Source organism: Buteo buteo, chromosome 2 (assembly GCF_964188355.1).
Source record: "Buteo buteo chromosome 2, bButBut1.hap1.1, whole genome shotgun sequence".
Lineage (NCBI taxonomy): Eukaryota > Metazoa > Chordata > Aves > Accipitriformes > Accipitridae > Buteo > Buteo buteo.
This window is the reverse complement of record NC_134172.1, coordinates 42,496,400-42,515,299: the sequence shown is the minus strand read 5'-3', so window position 1 is coordinate 42,515,299 and position 18,900 is coordinate 42,496,400. Positions and strand designations below refer to the sequence as shown.

The following is an 18,900-nucleotide window of genomic DNA, read 5'->3' as shown; positions in this document are numbered from 1 at the left end:
TTTATTGCTGCTTTATTTTATTCAGTGTCTGATGTCTGCATTTTATATGCATAACAAATATTGTAGGGGATGAACTAGCTGTTTCAGAATTACTATTCTTTATTCAGCAGTGTTTTTGGGGGGGGTTGTGTTTTGTTTTTTTTAAGCAGAATTCCCACAGACCTCATTCATGTGACTTGTCTTTTAATTATTTTTCTGTTTCATTTTGTAGATGTATTTTCATCAGCGTATTGCCGAAATACTTAACCACAAAAGGAAGGAAAAAAAGAAAAGTGTTTCTAAAGAGATAACCTGTCAACAAACACTAACTGAAACTTAATTTTAAAAATTACCTACTTGGATACAGTGGTAGATAGTGGTTGTATTGGAGTGTTAAGAACAGAACTTACTCGTCTGCAAAAATTAGTTGCTCCTTATGCCCAAGTGATTGTTCATGCTCTCATTTTCTGCTGAAATATAGATTTGTCTGGATATTTAGGTACTAGGAAAACTAAAGATCTTTAAGGTGTAATACGGCACTTACAGGATATCTGCATGACACGTTGTAGGCTGATTTCACATCAGGGGGTTGATCCACAGAGGCTGAAAGAGGTGATTTTTATCTATGAAGTGAAAATATATAATATTCTTGTATCAGAAATAGTGTGGCCAGCAGGACTAGGGAAGTGATCATCCCCTGTAACCAGCACTGGTGAGGCCACACCTCGAATACGGTGTTCAGTTTTGGGCTCCTCACTAGAGGAAAGACATTGAGGTGCTGGAGTGTCTCCAAAGAAGAAGCAGCGAAGCCGATGAAGGATCGAGAGAACAAGTCCTGTGAGGAGCAGCTGAGGGAACTGGGGTTGTTCAGCCTGGAGAAAAGGAAGGTCAGGGGAGACCTTATCGCTCTCCTCAACTACCTGAAAGGAGGCTGTAGTGAGGTGGGTGCTGGTCTCTTCTGCCAGGTGGCTGGAGACAGGATGAGAGGAAATGGCCTCAAGTTGCAGCAGGGGAGGTTTAGATTGGATATTAGGAAAAATTTCTTCACCAAAAGCGTTATCAAGCATTGGAACAGGCTGCCCAGGGAATTGGTTGAATCACCATCCCTGGAGGTATTTAAAAGATGTGTAGGATGTGTAGATGTGGTGCTTAGGGACGTGGTTTAGTGGTGGGCTTGGTAGTGTTAGGTTAATTGTTGGACTCGATGATTTTAAAGGTCATTTCCAACGTGAATGATTCTATGATTCTAATTCCAATACCTACAAAATTTCAGTGGTTCTGTAGAAAAAGGTCAATTGTCATCTTTGCCCTTCACAAATCCTTTTTTCTTTACACCTGTCTCTGGACCCTGCTAAATGGTCTAATTTATATGTCGCTCAGAATTAATAACTTGAAAAATCTGCATTTTTTTTCCTGACCTTTAAAACCTGTACTGACTGCCTATCGTAGAAATAATGCTGAAACCAAGGTTTTGTCCAGTAGAGGCAATCTGAATTGTGATCAGACACTTCTGTCCCTTCTTTTTGAGCTCAGCCAACTCGGAGTGCTGTTGACACGAGTTTCGGGGCTGTGAGTGGAATTCCCAAATGTGGAAATCAAGACTACGGGAAAAATAATACACTTCAGGGAGCATGGCAACAACAAATTTTCTTGGTAGGCAGAGCCTTCATAGCTTTGCAGCTTTGCTAGCCATTCCTTTTGCCATTTTAACTATTGCATTCTGTACAAGGTCTGTACCACAAAACACTGGTGGTGGAGAGGGAGGTGAGGCAATGCAAACAGCTTGCTTTACCTGCATGGGAAGAGCATCCCTCAGCGCCTGGGTACCAGACACATAGCTGAACCTGTGTCTTTATTTGGCCATGGTACAGGCAGAAATCTTTGTCTTCACAGGGACCATCTCTGAAAATGGATTGAATGAAAAGCAAATGAGGGAGTTTTCATGGCTTGGGTCTGGCTGTAAGTCACCACAGTAGTGCTTCTCAGATTTTAGAAGCTGATGTTTGCAAATTAATTACTTGGCCTTTAAATAGTTCCAAACCACCCAAAGTGCTCCATTATGTTAGCACAGGCTTGAGAAATAGATATGTATTACTAGCTAATTGAATAACATATGGTGTTGATTAGTGCTTAGCTCTTTTTATAGAACTCAATTAAAAAAATGACTGCAGTATATTTTGAGACTATGAGATGTCTGTTGGTTGCTTCTGGCATGAGGGAACTGCTGAACCAAGAAACGATGAACTTTTTCTGTGTAGTTCATCTGTAAGTTCCTTTAGGAACTTGCGGTGCATGTGGCTGTCCGGGAGATAGGCTGGAGTCTGTTCATTTGCTGCAGTATTGAAATGCAGCCTTTTCCTGAAAGATTTAAGTGCTCTCCCGGCAAAACAAAACAAAAACCCAGGCTTTTATTTTCTGTGCTATTGCTCAAGGTATACGACTATACAATGAGCCTATTTCAAAGGGATAAAAATCTACTCTTACAGGGTTCAGTTTGCAGAGATGCATTTCTTGGGAGGACTCCCAGGACATAGACATTAAGTTATAAATCTCTCCAACCCCAGATAACCTCGGTCTCCTTTCACCTCATGCTTGCCTCCCACCCCAAGCAATAAACAAGTGAGGAAAACCTGCCTTTATTTCTTTCACTTGATGCAATTTTTGCTCAAGAGTTTATTTGCCTCTTAAACTTCACAAAAATCACCTGAGATGATGATGATTAAGATTTTCTTATTATTCACATGGAGGATTGAAGTCATGTAACAGCTAGCAGCAGTGGTCAGACTGGGAGGAGCTGGAAGGATTCAGAGAAACAATAAACAGGAAAAAAAATGTTTTTCTACCTGAGTTATCTTTTTTTTTTCCCTCCTAAGCTGCCTCTTCTACTGTATTTTGTGTGAATTTTTTGAAGAGAAAATTTGGTAAATAGCAGCTTCAAATGTGATGTGATGTGCGCTGTATGAGACAGACAGCAACAAGAAATACTGACTTCTATCTGCAGTTTTATCACTGACTAGTAATTTAGCTCTTGGGTGTATGACCTGACAAACTCTTCCTTGCTTTTTAGAAGTAAGTGATGGTTATTCTTGCAGTCCTAAAACTCTTAGTAGAAAAGCCGACCAACAGTGTAAAATTACTTAATGCATGTATTTTCCAGATTTTCACATCAGCTTTTGTTGTATTATATACTACTTTGTATTTAATTTTCATCTGAAAGACAGCAAAATCTGAAAGACTCAGAACAAAGGAGGTCCTGAAAAATCAATTATTTTAAAAGAAGCCTTTCCAATCCCAGTAGGTTCCCATTCCCCAGTAGCTCTTCCACTGAAATGATGTTCATTCATCCATCCAGAGAAAACAGATGAGTCCTGCAGCGTATCCTGAAGGTTACTCAGGTCATTTGGGAGGGAGCTGCATTTCAGAGATGCAGTGCTTTCACCATGAGTGCCCTTTCACCGTTTTCCCATTGTTCATCCTTCTCATTGTATGTTTGTAACTGCCACAGCAGGAATGTGTAAAATAGACCATTCATGACCTAAATCGCTCTGGGCTCAAAACCAGGAGCAGGTGCAACCCTGATCAAAACTGGAAGGCTACAGTGTTGGGACCGCATCATCCAGTGATAATGGGGGTGGAAGGAGCAAAAGCTATTTTATTTTTGTATTCCTAATTCTTCCCCCAGGCTGTCCTGCCCCCTCCATCCATGTATAAAGTAGATGGCAATATGTTCATTTTAAGCTTATCCCAGGAACAAATTTCTAGAACCAACATTTTATTCAGTGAGGCCAGTCTAGAAGTTGCAAAGGCAAGTTAGCTGTCACTGGCTTCTTGGTAAAGGCATCACAAGTACCTGATGCAGCAGGGATTTTTGTGTAAAATAATAGGTAAATAGGAAGACCTTAGCATACAGATACCGGTTTTGGAAAGGGTCCTGTCACGTATATTGGCTCACAGTGTGTAAGAGATTCTTAAAAGGCTGACACAAAGGTCACACTGCTACCATGACGGTCATCAACCAGTAATGTCCTATCACCTGAAACATATAGCATCAAGTTTATGATGTTTGAAAAGATTTGAAGGTTCCAGTTATTACCAGAGGGTTTTTTGTGTAGCATGCTGGTAACATTCCCCCAAGATGTGAAAACTGACAAGGTGATAATTAAAAAGAGGATCTTGATAAGTGGTCGATCTTTCTTTTTTTCTTTTTTCTTTTTTTCAACATTGCACTAGCAACAGTTTCTTTGAAAGCAGCTGGTATCTGTTGATATCCGTTGGTATCTGTTGATATCTGAAACCTGGGTTTTATTATTACCTGCAAATGTTCAGCCTTTTTAACATTGGAAGAGGCTATTACGGCAGGCAGAGTGAGATTCATCCCATCCCATCTAGCAAAGACATCTGCAAAAGAAGAGGAATACATGTTTCTAAAAAAAAAAAACACCTGAGTTTATAATTTTAGCCTATTTCACAGTAAGATGACTCTTTCCATAGGCACTGTTGGTGAGATTTACAGTGACTGCAGAGTCTAGGGGTGACTGAGATGCAAGCACCTGCATCTTTGATGATTGCCCCTTAAATGTCTTTCACAGTTTTGTTAGAAATGTTAGAAATCCGTGAATATTGTTATTAGTGGACTCTTTTCCTTAATGCCCTGTCTGTATTTTCTATCCTTCAGGTATTATGGGAAGGTATTTGTTGTAGCGACCTGTTGGGAAGAAGACAGGGAGATATTCTTTAAGATATTGTGTCATTCATCAGGGGCAAGTAGTCTGTATTGAATAGAACTGATTTACCTGCATAGCGGTCTCTTACTCTGGGATTCGTATACTCTGTTGGCATCTTAAATGTATGCAGCATACTTGACTATTATGTACACAGGGTCAAAGTCACAGTGACTGGGATAGTTCTATGCTGACAAGACAGTCTGGAAACAAAACAATTAGTTGTAATACAAATGAGCATAGTTTCCTTTTAGTATCCTTGAATAGAAAGCATGCTATTGTCTTGCAGTTAAGAAGGTAAGGATTGTTTCACAGGAAAGATGTAATTTCTAATCCCTTACATTGAAGCACATTTCAGACTAGAAATCCCCAGGCAGTAGCTATGTTAGCTAAGCCAGCAAACACCACAAATTGTAGTTGTGCTGGTTTTCCACATGGGACAGTTTTCTACTTCACAAAGCTGTAATGTCATGCAAAGTTCATTTTACTGGTAAGCATCATTGAGCCAAAATTGAGTTCAGAGCTCCAGGGAAAATAAATGTAAGCATTTATCCACAGTGCTATTTAAATTGGCTTGAAATTTTGAGTTCCTGGTTGCCTTGCTCATTCATTTCTTGTTCACTGAAGTCTTCATTAGGGCTCCTAAAGGTTGAGAAGCTAGCTTTCTTTTAGCGGGGGGAAAAGTTATCTGCAAAACTGATGACTTTATAAGATATGTAACCAGTACAGTCAAGATGAACCCTATAATATGATGGCAGGGAAAGAGGGTTTTCATTTAATGCCCATCCATTTCCACATAGGATCAGCAGTTCAAACCAATAAGACACTGACAGCAATTAAAAATTGCTTTTAAAATTAAGATTATATTGTTTTCTTCTAACCATATTCCATGTAATTTCCCAATAGAATAAACTAAGCATTCTTATCCTTTCCCCCACCAATCAAAATTGCTGCCTAAACGTTTCACTCTAGAAAGTAGAAGTATGCAATGATGCAGGCATGAACTGAAAGTCTGCTGCTTTGCAAGAGTTAGTCTGATCTGTGTTAGTTTAAACATTGGTGGACCTTTGTAAGATTTCACAAACTTGATTTTTTTTTTCTTTTCTTTTAAAATACTAGTTGGAGTAGTAAATTGTATTTTAAAAGTATCTCAGCAAGTTATACTCAGTTGGATATCTCCTCCTTCTTTATCCTTTGCTATCTTTATTTCCTTGTCCTTTAAGGAATATTGAGCAAGGACTCAGAATGTTTTAATCCTGAAATGCTTATGTTTTTTCAAAATTTCTTGTCTTCATGTTTGGGATTTTTTTTCTCAAAGCATTTGTGTCCAATCAACAGTACTGCTATGTAATGCTGGCTTACAGCATCAGCTCAAGTGGTTTGCACAGGTGTGTAATATTTCACCGTAGTCCTTCAGTAGTGCCATTACATATTCAGAAGTCACTGTGTATCTGTAAATGAAATGGTGGCAGACTGTAGTGTAATATGTATTCCTGAAACTTCTGGTTTCCTAATTGTCTTAAATTATCCCTTTCTTCCTCCAGATTTAAGAGAGATGTGGCAGTAGGCAAAAATGTACTGCAGCTCTAATGCCATCACAGCTTCCTAATGAAAGCACAAATCAAATGGTAGATGCTTGAATTGTTTATTTCCAAGGTGGAATTTCCCTTATTATTTTACTGTGCCTTTATCTGGTGTGCATTTTAGAATTTCTTTTTCTGGAATGAGATTAGACTGCAAGACAGAAGTATTCTATATGCCAAAAATAAGACTCATAGATTAGGCTGTGTTGACTGGAATATTAGAAGGATGTAATAACATGCTAATATACTTATTAGTGTAAATGTTTGAAAAGGAATTAGACATGTACACATAGTGCACAATGTTTGTTTAATTTACTAGATTATATTTGCTTACAAAGTTTTACATCTTGGTTAGAAGATCTGTTTTATTATAGTAATCTCATGCCTATATGACTAACACTATAGGTCTAGAGATGTATTGTAATTTTAAATTCATACTGCTCTCTAGTGGGGAGTGCTTTCAAAGCAAAAGATTATATATATTAATGCACAGCATCTGTATAAACTGGGATTTCTGAAAAGTTACTGTCATCTAGAGCAATTCAGTGAAACTAGTGCTATCACGTTAGCATTGTAATCCTTGTAACGCTTTGATTAAAGACTGACTTTTTTAATTTAAAAGTATTTTAGAAAAATATAACTCTCTTTGGAGTGAACAATAATTCCAGCAAACTCCAGAAGGCTTGAGAGGTTGATGGATTGCTGCTGCTTCCTCAGGAGAAACTTCTTCCTTCCATTAAGAGAAATATGCTATAGATCTGCTGTAGAAAAACCTCAGGTTTTCTCCTAAGCTTCCACAGTGTCATAATGTCTTATGGGATGGTTGTGATTTGTCTATAAAAAGTTCCTATCATCACTGTTGGTATAATAGGATTGATTTTAATAAATAACTAGTTTTATGCTGCTTCTTTTTCTCTTTAATTTTGCTTTGGAATGAATTGTTTAGCCTGCTTTCTCATCTCTTGCTTTAGACAGCTAAAATACTAGATAAGAGCTGACTATACACAAAAGCAGAAATAATAATACTGACTGAACTGGTTGAGTGAGGTTTTAATATGCAGCAAGTGAAGAGATCCTCTCAGAATTGGGTCTGTACTTTCTTAAATGAAATAGGGTTTAGTTAGCATAAAAGAACACAATACTAATTAGATAGCAAGCAAATCTGAAAACTGAGACTGAAACTTTTGAATATTGATAGGTTTTAGATTTGCATTTTTAGATAAATTTGTCTTTATGATTTGATTGGAAAGCGGTAAATGTGTTTAAATCCTTGGGAGGGGTGGCAAAACGTTTAGCTGATGAAATTTACAATATTTGAAGCTCTCTCAAGAATGATTTGCAGTATTTTGGTGTAATCAGACCCAAATCTGAAGGCTTGTTTAGATTTATTTTTAGATACTGAACCTTGCCTGCATCTAGGATTAAAAGCATCTGTAGCCCATTTTCTTGTGTTGCTGCAATCATCTTTTTTGTCTCTAGGTTGACTGATTTGTCATGTCAGTTAGAGATCAAATAGTACCATTGTATTTAAGGCTGCTGTAATTTTGTCACTCGAGGTACAGATTAGATTCTTTGGCTAGACCTTCATTTATTCACTAAGTCTGGGAGAACAAGCAGTTTAAAGATTTATATGCTATATAAAGATCTCATCAAGATGCTAAGTTGGTATAACATTTTGCACTCCGTGAAGAATAAATTAGGTTTGCAGTGCACAGAGCACTTCTTCACTTGTGCCATTTCTGCTCACCTTTAATCACAGAAGCTCATGTTTATATTGGTTTCACTTGAAGTTCTGCAGATGGGATTATCTTCTCATTTCTGTAGTTGTTACACATTGGTATTAGCTGAATCTAAGTTAACTATCCTTGAATTATAATCCTTGGAGGTTAAGATAAGAAACTAATAGAACATGTTTATTATTTGTCTTTGAACTATTTTGAAGCAGACAAGTTATGAAATGATTAGACTTGGGCTTGAAAGCATTCACAGGAAGTGGAGAGGGGATGACTAGAGGTTGCTAAATACCCAATTAATAAACTCAGGAGTGAGGTCTATGCATTTAAGCTTGCCTGACTAAAATATAGGGTGTTTATTTTTTCTTCTATTAATTGCAACACATCAAAATATATAAATATGGGCAACAGAGACTAACTCTCTCCCCGTCTTTTTTTTTCTCTACTTGTAAAATGCATCTTGCATTTCTAAGTGCTAAAACAGCTACATATTTGTAGTGATTAGTCAAGTGCAGTATTTGAAAGTAGGAGTGTATGTAATGGAATGTAACAATAGGTTGCCATCCATGTAGGGTTTAACTGACCTATTTATTCTACAGTTTATATGAAAAAATCAAGATGTGATATTTATGGATTTAATCATAGAGAGGATTATAAAATATTTCTGCTGTAATAACTATTTGTATTTCTGCGGTGGATTGGCCTTGGATGGCTGCCAGACCCCTACCCAGCCGCTCTCTCTCACTCCCTTTCCACACCAGGGCAGGGAGGAGGAAACAAGATGGGAAAGCTCAGGGGTTGAGGTAAAGTGAGGGAGAGCACTTACCCATTACCGTCATGGGCAAAAGAGATTCGACTTGGGGAAAATTAATTTAATTTATTGCCAATTAAAATAGAGTTGAATGGTGAGAAACAAAGACAAAACACTAAACCATTTTGCCCCTCTGCCCCCATCTTCTTCCTGGGCTTAACTTCACTCCTGACTCTTCTGCACTACTCCCCCACTCTCGAATGGTGCAGAGGGACGGGGATTCAGGGTTGTGGTCAGTCCATATCACTTCATCTCTGCTATACCTTCTTCCTCGCATTGTTCCCCTGCTCCAGCGTGGGGTCCCTCCCACAGGAGACAGTCCTTCAGGAACTGCTCCCGTGGGGGTCCTTCCCATGGGCTGCAATGCTTGAAAAACTGGTCCAGCATGGGTCATTTCTATGGGGTACAGTCCTTCAGGAAAGGACTGCTTCAGCGAGGGTCCCCCCACGGGGTCACAGGTCTTGCCAGAAAACTTGCTCCTGTGTGGGCTCCTCTCCATGGACCCCAGACCCTGCTGGGAGCCTGTTCCTGCATGGGCTCTCCATGGGCTGCAGCTTCCATCAGGGCATGTCCACCTGCTACGGCGTGGGGTCCTCCACAGGCTGCAGGTGGAGATCTGCTCCACCGTGGACCTCCCTGGGCTGCAGGGGGACAGCCTGCCTCACCAGGGTCTTCACCACAGGCTGCAGGGGAATCTCTGCTCCGGCGCCTGGAGCATCTCCTCCCCCTTCTTTTCCACTGTCTACATGGCTGTTTCTCTCACGTTTTTTCAGCTGCTGCACAGTGTCTTTACCCTTTCTTAAATAAGTTATCACAGAGGTGCCACACCTGTGGCTGATGGGCTCAGCTTTGGGCACTGGTGGGTCAGTTTTGCAGCTGCCTGGAACTGGCTGTCCCCAGCATGGGACAGCCCCTGGCCTCCTCTCAGAGAGGCCATCCTCCAGCCCCCACTGCCAACACTTGCACCCAATACAGTTTCCCACTGAAGATGACAGTTAAGGTGTCTTCGCTGAGATTTCTAACTTGGCATTTGTAAGGTTGCTTTGCATAGGATAATTCTTAAATATTTAAACTAACCAAGGAATAAGATAGAAATAATCTAAAAATAAAACAGAAAAAATCCCTGTGACAGGTTGGCTCCAGTGATAGATCTAATTGTACCCCTGAACATTTAAAGATGTTCACTTGAGTGCCTGTGAAGTTACTCAAGTTACACAGCAGAACTAAAAAACATGAAGAGAAAGCAAAATACATGAGTGGAAATGTAGTGTTAAAATATGAAAATGCAAACAATGATATTCTGCCTTTTACTGGTTTGCAGATATAGAAACCTTGTGTACGTTATTTTGTATTACTCATCAAGTTTCCCACTTATGTTTTTTCCCCCCCCCCCAGAAAATATGAAGAAGCCCTGGAGCCCTGATTTGCCAGTTGATAACCACTCATACAGTTCAGATTTCGCATCCATCCCGGACAGGGAAGGTGAGAAAGAATTAGCACCTGATGGCACTGAAGAAAAGAAGGAGAGAGAAAAGAAACACAGCAATTTCACTTTGTGTAATGTTTGTAACATTCAGCTGAACTCTGCTGCTCAGGCACAAATCCACTACAATGGTAAATCCCATCAGAAGAGGTTAAAACAGCTCAGCAATGGAAATCTCAAAAGTGATAATGGTAAGCATTAAAATATGTATACCTTTTGCCTTTGATGTGAGAATTGCAGCAATGTCCAGTAATGTCAATATACATGAGTCTAAGCATTTTTTTTTATTCAGCCAACAAATTCTTTGAAGTTAAGGCAAAGGCTCTTGGTGACTTCAGAATGCTTGGGGTCATCCCTAGCATGAACATCTGGCAAATAGCTAAAGGTATACCATCTGTGTTGTTACAAGTGTTTTCATTTTACATTTTGGGTACATGATGACGCTGATTCAGATTCTTTCTCATTCCATTTGCATTTTGATGGTTTTCAGCATAATTGGTGATATTCCATATTTCACAGTCTACTAGAGAGGTTACACTTGTTAGGGGTATGTTTGCTTTTAATATATGTAACGCAGTTGCAAAATAAATTGAAATGAATACATTACACACAACAAATACATTCCCAAACTCATTTCACTTTAGTTTGCTTATTCAGGGTTCAACCCATAGCTAGCAGAAGTCTGTTTAAAGATCATGACTGAGGTCAGAGATGGAAAAAAGGTTATTTTGATTTTAATTTATTTCATTGACAGCTTTGGGAAAGGCATTTTGTAATAGGTGGCATGTTTTCCTATCATCAGAATGAATTGTATGCCTCAAAGGAAAACATGTTTGTGGCTTTATGTACAAAAGTAGATAGATAATAGAGGCAAACGATGGTCCCCTGACAAGAAAAAACAGATTACTATGTTATAATTTTCTCAGTTTCGTAACGGGTAGTACTCAACTTTGCTGTACTATGGGTAGAGTTGTACTGCATTGTTCTATCTGCTTCTATGCACCATTTTGCAGAAGTGATGGTCTTAATATGATCTACTTAGGACTTTCAGACTTTCTTCAGACCATACACATCGCTTAATATTTTGTGCCATGAGCTGCTTCCTGCCCTGCCTGCAGAAGGGTATGCAGAACACTAATCCTTAGATAGGACTAAAGAGGTATTTTAATAATCTGTGCTTTGTCCTGTCTTTAAGAGTTGGGAATAATATGGATATGTTGCTGAAGTATGTTGGATGTGAGCGCTTTGCTATGTATGAGGTGTTGCTCATTTCCTTAAAACAAAGCAAAACAGTATAACAAAACAAAACAAAAAACCCATACACTGAACAACACAAATCATTTTGTCTTTAAGTGGCTGGACTACAGCATTTGGCACTGTTCAAAGTTCAGGCTTGGGAAGAATACCACTACCATTAGTCGGAGCTGTGAAAATGCATAAAGAAAGATTGATTTCCTAATTGACTAAGGGTCCAATATGGTTATCCACAAATGTATTCTCTCTAAAACCAAATAAACACAGTCTAATGTTATTGCTATCTTCAGTTAAGGTAAAATTGTTTTCTAGTTATTATTAGCACAACAATTTTGCTAATGATAGAAGGTGTTTTTCTGCAGTTCATTTTTCTCCTTTAATCCATGGTAATGAAAGAATTAGTAATTAAGCAATGCTGAAATTAGTGTCAAAGGGCCTCAGTCATGCTTCAACATTTATTTTCTAGAGAGGATCAACGTAGTAGTATAATGGCATGTTTCTTATTTCTTCCTTAAAAGTATCCCTATGTCATGTGTAGTTGCATCCATTTGTAGTCAGAAAATAGTCAATCAGCTATCTAGCTTTTCGTTTCAAAGTGCAGTTATTTTGGGGAGGGGGTGTGTGTGCCTGAAATTTGAGGCTTTTCAAATCTGGCAGATCTTTGAGTATCATCAAAAGTAGCAGTCCACTGAGAGAATAACATAGGGAAGAGCATAAGGAAGTGACTTTCCCATGTCACCAAACTTTGAGATGGCAAGTTTTTTAAACTGAATATTATTAATCAAATAGAGACCAATATTAAATGTTTTTTTGCTAAAAGTTATAACTGAATTAGAACTGAATGTTTGAGTAACCATCCTCCCTGCGCTTTGAACAGAGACCCTGTCTGAGATCCGTTTTCTAAGTCAAGTAGAAATAGGAACCTGACAGACCTTCCACAATAATTCAACACTAGTGTATCTGAAATATGGGCAAATGTTTTTTGAACGAATAATTGTTTTGTTGATGAGATCCCAGCAAGCTCAAGTGACATATGACCATGACTAAAAAAATTATTACTTGACCCTTTCAGTTTATCATGTGCACACAAATGACGCTTTTTGAAGGTCACTGATGTAACTGAAGTAACAGTTAAACATGCACACTACTATTTATTTCATGTATGTCAGTAGGTCGCTTTATTTATGAGAATGGTATTTCTTGTGTAGAAGTCTGATTGTCACAGAAGACAGTGGTTATGCTCAATGTCCAGGTTAATGGTCTAATCGTTCTTGAGACTAAATTCTGCTGTAAATTAAAACTAGGTAAAGGCTCTGCTTTGTAAGATTGTCTTCTAAGGCTTCGTCATCAGTAGTTATTCATTGTATCTCATGTTGAATGAGTGAAGTGCTTACACTATGGACAAGAAAACCCCATTTCCAAATACAGCGATTCATGGACTGTACTATGGGTTATATATACCTTTGTAAAGCTGTGTGCTCACTTGGAACTAGTGTATGTGGAAAGGTTGGGAAAAATAATGGAATTGTGACTTCTCCTTGTTTTGTTTCATCTCTGAATTATTCCCATGTAGCAGGACAGGTTTGTGTGTTTTATGTCACGAGAGGTAATAGAAATGGAGGATTGATTTATATGAAGCAACAGCCCATGTCTTGTTCCCAAATAATTTGCAATGGACTGCTGAACAAAGGTAGGTTCAGCTGTATTAGCGTTTGACTGTCTAATTACAGCTGTCATGCTATAGTCATCATCTTCAAACTGTGTGAAGTATTATTTATGTCCAGCAGATAAAAGCTAAAGCATGTTACTATACTTGAATATCTCTGTGTAATTTCATAAGGTAAGTTGCTTAAAAGCAGCATTTCTTTGCTGCTGTTTTGGTATCTGTACTGAATTTGGACACCTCATCAGATTTATTCTAAAAGGTTTTGCTAGTTGCTTATCTGTCAGCTTGGCAGCTTTACTGTGTGATACCCACTTGGTTACTTCCTGGGGCAGAGCAGCCTCTGAACAGCACACTGTGCAGAGTCACAAAAATGATGTGAACCCATTGTTTCTTGTGTCATTACTTGGTACAGTGATTTGTGATAACTTAACAGGACATAGTCAGACATCAAAACTTCTACTGCTGAACTGTATGTGCTTGGGAGTAACACAATTTTCTGTGTTCCTTCCTCCTAATAATTGCCTTTTATGTCACTTAAAAAGACTTCTCACACTTTCCTCATTACACTCTATAATATATTCTTCTTGCTGGTGATTTTTTTGCCTTTCTGCTCTCATACATGCAGTAGCAAGGCAACAAACAAGTCAGTGGAGATTTTGAGTAAGTTTTGGGATTAAAAGAGGGCAAAGTGCATTTCCTATCTTGTCAGCCAACATCACACCACTTCTCACAAAACCAGCCTGGATGCTGTGGGAAGAGGTGACCTCTTGTGGGAAATAGCTTATTCTGACTAGCAGTAGTAAGACTCACGTTTCTACTGACAGAATGGAAAAATAACCGTGGATGCAAATGTATAGCAGTACCAGTGAGAAAGCTGATATTTCTAGGATTTCATGTAAACTAGAATTTCCCCTGTGCTTCCTTTTGTGTAAATTGCTGAATCATCATAAGTGAATGAGGCATGGTTAGGACAAAAACTAAAACTGCTTTCCTCTGCAATACTTTCTACAATACATTAGATTACAAGGGAAAAATAATGAAGGAGATGAGAAATGCCACAAAACTCATAGAACTCCTTTAGCTTTAAAAATTGATTTCTGAAACATTATTCTTTTGAAACACAGGAGCCAGTGAGGCATTTGGCAGTAGTTTCTTTATCTAGCTCTCTGAATTCATAACCCAGACAAAAGCCTATTCAGTTTAGCAAGTTTCATTTACTTTCGTTTAAACTAAATCTGCCTACAACTTTTTTTTCCAGTGAAATTCCATGTTAGTAAAATTTTATTGTTCTCTGAACAAGGACAGTGAGTGCATGGAAGAAAAAAAGGGAGACGATCAGAATTAAATATCCTTTTTTTTTTTTTTAATCCTTTGCTAATTGCAAAAAGCAAATTTCTTAATTCAGCACTAGATATTACTTAAGAATGAATAACAGTTTGACTATTACAGTTATACTGAAATATACAGTAAAATATGAGCAAATTTTTTCACACATTTTTGTTTCAACAATGTTTTGTGATTGAATGTAGTTTCCCACAACTCCTGAGATGACAATTCCATAATATCTGTGCAGTAAACTTTTGCACACTGATCAGAGAAAATATTTAATATTTTACAACTTTTTTATTTAATCTAAATCCTGACACTTTTCAATCCTGCAAGTAGGAAATCCAGAAGCTTCACCTAAAACACTTGCAGAGTCTCCTTCCTTACACTTTTCTGTGGCCAGGTCTTTTCTAGTTCTGTGCTGCTGCTACACTTTACACCTCTGCTGTCATGTTTTTTGATCATGAAAACTGGCAGCTTTGGGGCAGACAGAATCTTACTTTAAGGCGTCAAACTACCAAGCTACAGCTTTTAGGGAAATGGTGTCACCTGCTCTTTTCATTGCATTAGTCCTTTCAGAGAAAGAGGTTTGGATAGGGCATTGAGGAATGGAAGAAATCTTCAGACAAAGTATATTCCCCTTCAGAGGAGGGATTTTCCATTAGTCTCCTGGGAAACAAGTATTGTCAGATCAGCTTGAGATGTCTCTGGAAGTCAAGTCTCTTGCAAATGTTTTCTTTTTTTAATGTCATGTTCTGATGCAGAGCCTCACGGCCAGTTAACAGTAAATCCAGTATAAGTTATCCTCTGGTTTGTGGGTCATAGATGCCAGTATTTTGTAAAGAAGCACAGCAGGTTCCTTCTGGGTATTCTGTAATACCTCCCAAATGTCAAAGCTGGAGATCTCTGGACAAGTAGGACTGGCTGAGGGCAGTGTGTTGTCACTATCACTGCTCTCAGATGTAAATCTTTCTTCTTATTCCAAAGCGCTTGTCTGTTTTCATCATGTTCCTATTCCAGTTAGTGAACTATTAACATAGTTTGTGCTTTTAAGAGGACTTTTGCAAGCAAGATATGCTTTTAAAGCACTACTTGTGTTTGCAGATTTTTTTTTTTATTATATTAGGAAATGTAATATCCACCATATATGACATCATAGTTCAGCACAAAGTTTTATCAGAAGGTAATGTGTATCACTGAGTGAATTGAGCTTAAGAAAGTGAGCTCACACCAGCCACATGCATGATATTTGTATTTCCCCTAATAAGCATAGTAGGATCCACTTGGCTTTGTGAGTATACAAAAAAATGATGGATGGATGTTAATTGTGAACAAACCCTTTACATGTGTGCAAATATCCATTGTAGACTTGCTATAGTTAGCTGACTGCTACCTATTGCAAATAAATACAAAGGAACATTACTAAATTTTAATACAGACCAATCACAGGTAAACCCCAGCATTGTAACAAGTTGTGGCGAGGCTGGGGCAAAAGTTTAGGGAGTGCACCTGGAATAACTTCAAAAATGCCAAGCAGTCACAAAGGTGACATATATTAGCAATCCTCAAAATATTCTTTTGGATTTGGGGGGGAGAGATTCATAGTAGTTAAACAATTTTTCATGTAGTATACCTGGTAATTGGTCCACTGAATAGCATGACAATGAAAAAAAAAATCATAGGAGCCTTAGAAAACTGTTTATTAATTATGATTAATTCTTCAGAAGCTGGGGAATAAGTAGAAATTTATGACTAAATACGCTTAAAGTATTTCTGAAGTTCCTTATTGCTCATCAAGTGTACTTAAGAACGTGCTTATGTCCTTTGTTGAAGTATGGTCTTGGTCTCAACTGGCAAATTCCTTCCTTTTCTACCATCTTAGGTGACAACTGAATAAAACCTGCTGTGGCAGTTTATTATGAATCAAACCGTTTAAGGTATATGAAGAGTCTCAGCCATCAAGAATATCTGCCCAGGGTCTAAACAAGCCTCTAACTGCAGGTTGAAAAAGTTACAAAGGACTTGTTTTGTTCTAGTTTTCTGCCTGAATATAAGACTGCACAGGTTCTCTTTTAATATCCCCAGCTATACAGAGTACCCTCCTTTTGGGTACCATCTCCAAAGTGAGACGCCTGAATATAGGACTGCACAGGATCTCTTCTGATACCCCCAGCTGTACAGAGTGCCCTCCTTCTGGGTACCATCTCCAAAGTGAGATGCTTAGCAAGTTGTCTCCATCCAAAGCATGTAGATGTTTGTCCATGAGAAATTCTACAGCAGTGTTGGACAGCTGAAACAAGTTCAGAAATGGGTCCTTTGCTGCCTTCTAGCAAACCTGGATAGGGTTTCTGACTGGTATGCAAAGGTAGTGGGGGCTGAGGTACTTCAAGGTGTCTTCAACAGCACACAAAGGCTGCTGTCATATGCAGGATAGAGGGTGAAAATCTTCACCCATCGTGTGCCTGCTTGCTACATTTAATCCCCTTCCATGATCACAGTTCCAAACTTTCTCACAGTTCACTTGTCCTTTTTAGACATTTATGGCGTCATGTCTTCAGGACTTTATGTTGCTCTTAGGTGTACAACACTTTTTCTTCTATGTTGAAAAATAACCGCCCTTTTAGTCCTCAATCTGGGCTTAAAATATGCTTGTGAAAAGCGGGAAAGCTAACTGTCATCCTGCTCTCTTTGCACCTCTGCTTAACATCAACATAGCCTCTTTTTAATCACTCCCCCCGTAGGGCTTCAGGCTAGAGCCTGCCGTACACCCTGTTTATCTGAACTGGTTTGTCTTTACATTTTAAAGTTAATACTGTTTTAGGTAAGCGTGGTCTTAATGTTTTATGCTGTAGCAGGAATATCAATAATCAATACTAAATTAGCTGTGTAAGGTTCAGTTACCCTGGGAGCAATCTGTGTCCATCTGTGTTGTTTCTGAACTGTGCCGAGATAGATGTTGGTCTGCCATTGTTTGCTTCTCCCTGAGTGTGGCACCAGTCTCCTTTCTGAGAACCCTGGCATTTGATCTCTACTTGCATGTACAGCTAACAAACTGTTGAAACCTGTTTTGCAGGATCTCCATTTAGTTCTGCTTATATCACTAGGTCCAATATAGATTATGATGACCATGGCTTCTTTCCAGACCTTCTCAGTAACTTGTCTTCTTTTAATATGATGGGGTTTTTTTTTGTCTGCACCAGCATCTGGTAGGGCAACAAATCTTCTATGAGTCATGACAACACACTAAGTTTATCAACATTTCCCAGTATTAATTTCCCGAGAGCTAGCTTTTCCTATATTCAGTTATTTTTCTTACTTCAAATATAGGTATGTATTCCTCAATGAGGCTGCAAAAGGATAATTTTTTACTCTCATGTGGCATTAATTTTTTTAATTTTTAGGATATCACAGATTTTAAGCAAATTTTTTGAGCTGTATCTGACTAGAAGAAAATAAAGCAGATATCATCAAATGTGATGCACATTTCAGTAATGCTGACTTTTTCTTATTTATGGCTTTTTATTCCTCTGTTCAAAATATACTGTCTTCCTGATAGTCATGTCACTGAAATCCTACTAATTTTTTTATCTTCTGACATGTTTCATAGCAGGGGGAAATAGATCTCAAGATCAGTTTTAAGACCATCTCCAATGAAATTAATTACAAACTCCTGTTGATTTCAAGAGAAGGAGGCAAGTTCCTTACTTTATTGAGGAACTTAATGTTAGCACACATTTATGCCAGTTCAGTTTACATCATCGAGGAAACACCAATTCTAATCTACAGCTCACGCTGCTACTGTGGGACTGAGTTTATCTGTATGATGTCTTCCCTTTGTTTCTCACATTAATGCTTACGGGTTAGCCTGGCTGGAGTCCCCATGCAGACAGCGTTGTAGATATATAGACATAATCAAGATTTCCCCCCTAGTTTTTTCCATATATATGAAATTAGACACCTGGAAAGAGACACTAATTGTAAGCAAAGCAGCTCACTTACTAAACTAATTCTTTGTTCTGTAATCAAAATTAAGATTCTTAAAATTCTTCTCTAGACACTTTACGTCAGGGTAATATGTCTTTAAATGCAAGCCTCCCTAGTGGGGATGGTATATAATTTATTATATACATCTGTGTGACTTTTTGAAAGTAATATTGCATGTTTCTTTTTACAGGCTTTAGCAGCATAATGACTATTAGACTAGAACCAAACCCAAGACATAGTCTCCTTCTGTGCTGGATCCTACAGTGTTGTAGAAGAAAAAAGAAAGTTAATGAAGAATAATTTTGTGATCAACATTTTGTAAGCTTTAAGCAATTTCATTCATAGCTAAGCATAGTGAAA

The 18,900-nt window shown here is 38.3% G+C and overlaps 1 protein-coding gene across 1 annotated transcript in view; it reads left to right on the top strand.

The window, feature by feature from the left end:
• Positions 1-18,900, top strand: part of ZNF385D (zinc finger protein 385D) — a 445,996-nt gene that overhangs the window by 78,005 nt on the left and 349,091 nt on the right. Inside the window, exon 2 of the mRNA XM_075052162.1 lies at positions 10,223-10,501. Within this exon, the coding sequence (XP_074908263.1) occupies positions 10,223-10,501 (279 nt within the window). The remainder of the gene's footprint in view (positions 1-10,222; positions 10,502-18,900) is intronic.